General features: G+C 71.6%; 1 protein-coding gene across 1 annotated transcript; it reads right to left on the bottom strand.

The window, feature by feature from the left end:
* LmxM_34_0520a_1 (uncharacterized protein) lies at positions 1–2,236 on the bottom strand (the record flags this gene model as incomplete). Its single annotated transcript, XM_003886456.2, has 1 exon — positions 1–2,236. A coding segment is annotated over one exon (2,236 nt), but the record flags the coding sequence as incomplete, so codon positions are not given.

Below are 2,236 nucleotides of genomic sequence, written 5' to 3'. Positions count from 1 at the left end.
ACGCGCAGACGACGAGGACGGCGCAGAGCTGCTGCTGGACGGTGCAGACGACGAGGACGGCGCAGACCTGCTGCTGGACGGCGCAGACGACGAAGACGGCGCAGAGCTGCTGCTGGACGGCGCAGTCGACGAAGACGGCGCGGAGCTGCTGCTCGACGGCGCAGACGACGAGGACGGCGCAGAGCTGCTGCTCGACGGTGCAGACGACGAGGACGGCGCAGACGTGGTGGTCGACGCTGCAGACGTCGAGGACGGCGCAGACCTGGTGGACGGCGCCGCAGACGACGAAGACGGCGCAGACGACGAAGACGGCGCAGAGCTGCTGCTGGACGGCGCAGACGACGAGGACGGCGCAGAGCTGCTGCTGGACGGCGCAGACGACGAGGACGGCGCAGAGCTGCTGCTGGACGGTGCAGACGACGAGGACGGCGCGGAGCTGCTGCTGGACGGCGCAGACGACGAAGACGGCGCAGAGCTGCTGCTGGACGGCGCAGACGACGAAGACGGCGCGGAGCTGCTGCTGGACGGCGCAGACGACGAGGACGGCGCAGAGCTGCTGCTGGACGGTGCAGACGACGAGGACGGCGCGGAGCTGCTGCTGGACGGCGCAGACGACGAGGACGGCGCGGAGCTGCTGCTGGACGGCGCAGACGACGAGGACGGCGCAGAGCTGCTGCTGGACGGCGCAGACGACGAAGACGGCGCGGAGCTGCTGCTGGACGGCGCAGACGACGAGGACGGCGCAGAGCTGCTGCTGGACGGCGCAGACGACGAGGACGGCGCAGAGCTGCTGCTGGACGGTGCAGACGACGAGGACGGCGCGGAGCTGCTGCTGGACGGCGCAGACGACGAGGACGGCGCAGAGCTGCTGCTGGACGGCGCAGACGACGAGGACGGCGCGGAGCTGCTGCTGGACGGCGCAGACGACGAGGACGGCGCGGAGCTGCTGCTGGACGGCGCGAACGACGAAGACGGCGCAGAGCTGCTGCTGGACGGCGCAGACGACGAAGACGGCGCGGAGCTGCTGCTGGACGGCGCAGACGACGAGGACGGCGCAGAGCTGCTGCTGGACGGTGCAGACGACGAGGACGGCGCGGAGCTGCTGCTGGACGGTGCAGACGACGAGGACGGCGCAGAGCTGCTGCTGGACGGTGCAGACGACGAGGACGGCGCAGAGCTGCTGCTGGACGGCGCAGACGACGAAGACGGCGCAGACGACGAAGACGGCGCAGAGCTGCTGCTGGACGGTGCAGACGACGAGGACGGCGCGGAGCTGCTGCTGGACGGCGCAGACGACGAAGACGGCGCAGAGCTGCTGCTGGACGGCGCAGACGACGAGGACGGCGCAGAGCTGCTGCTGGACGGTGCAGACGACGAGGACGGCGCGGAGCTGCTGCTGGACGGCGCAGACGACGAGGACGGCGCAGAGCTGCTGCTGGACGGTGCAGACGACGAGGACGGCGCGGAGCTGCTGCTGGACGGTGCAGACGACGAGGACGGCGCAGAGCTGCTGCTGGACGGTGCAGACGACGAGGAAGGCGCGGAGCTGCTGCTGGACGGCGCGGACGACGAAGACGGCGCAGAGCTGCTGCTGGACGGCGCGGACGACGAGGACGGTGCAGAGCTGCTGCTGGACGGCGCAGACGACGAGGACGACGCAGAGCTGCTGCTGGACGGCGCGGACGACGAGGACGGCGCGGAGCTGCTGCTGGACGGCGCGGACGACGAGGACGGCGCAGAGCTGCTGCTGGACGGCGCAGACGACGAGGACGGCGCAGAGCTGCTGCTGGACGGCGCAGACGACGAAGACGGCGCAGAGCTGCTGCTGGACGGCGCAGACGACGAGGACGGCGCGGAGCTGCTGCTGGACGGCGCAGACGACGAGGACGGCGCGGAGCTGCTGCTGGACGGCGCAGACGACGAGGACGGCGCAGAGCTGCTGCTGGACGGCGCGGACGACGAGGACGGCGCAGAGCTGCTGCTGGACGGCGCAGACGACGAGGACGGCGCGGAGCTGCTGCTGGACGGCGCAGACGACGAGGACGGCGCAGAGCTGCTGCTGGACGGCGCGGACGACGAGGACGGCGCAGAGCTGCTGCTGGACGGCGCAGACGACGAGGACGGCGCAGAGCTGCTGCTGGACGGCGCGGACGACGAAGACGGGGCAGACGACGAGGACGGCGCGGAGCTGCTGCTGGACGGCGCAGACGACGAGGACGGCGCGGAGCTGCTGCTG

Source organism: Leishmania mexicana, contig 78 (assembly GCF_000234665.1).
Source record: "Leishmania mexicana MHOM/GT/2001/U1103 WGS CADB00000000 data, contig 78, whole genome shotgun sequence".
Lineage (NCBI taxonomy): Eukaryota > Euglenozoa > Kinetoplastea > Trypanosomatida > Trypanosomatidae > Leishmania > Leishmania mexicana.
Note: the sequence above shows the minus strand (reverse complement) of the source record. Positions and strands in the feature narration are given on the sequence as shown.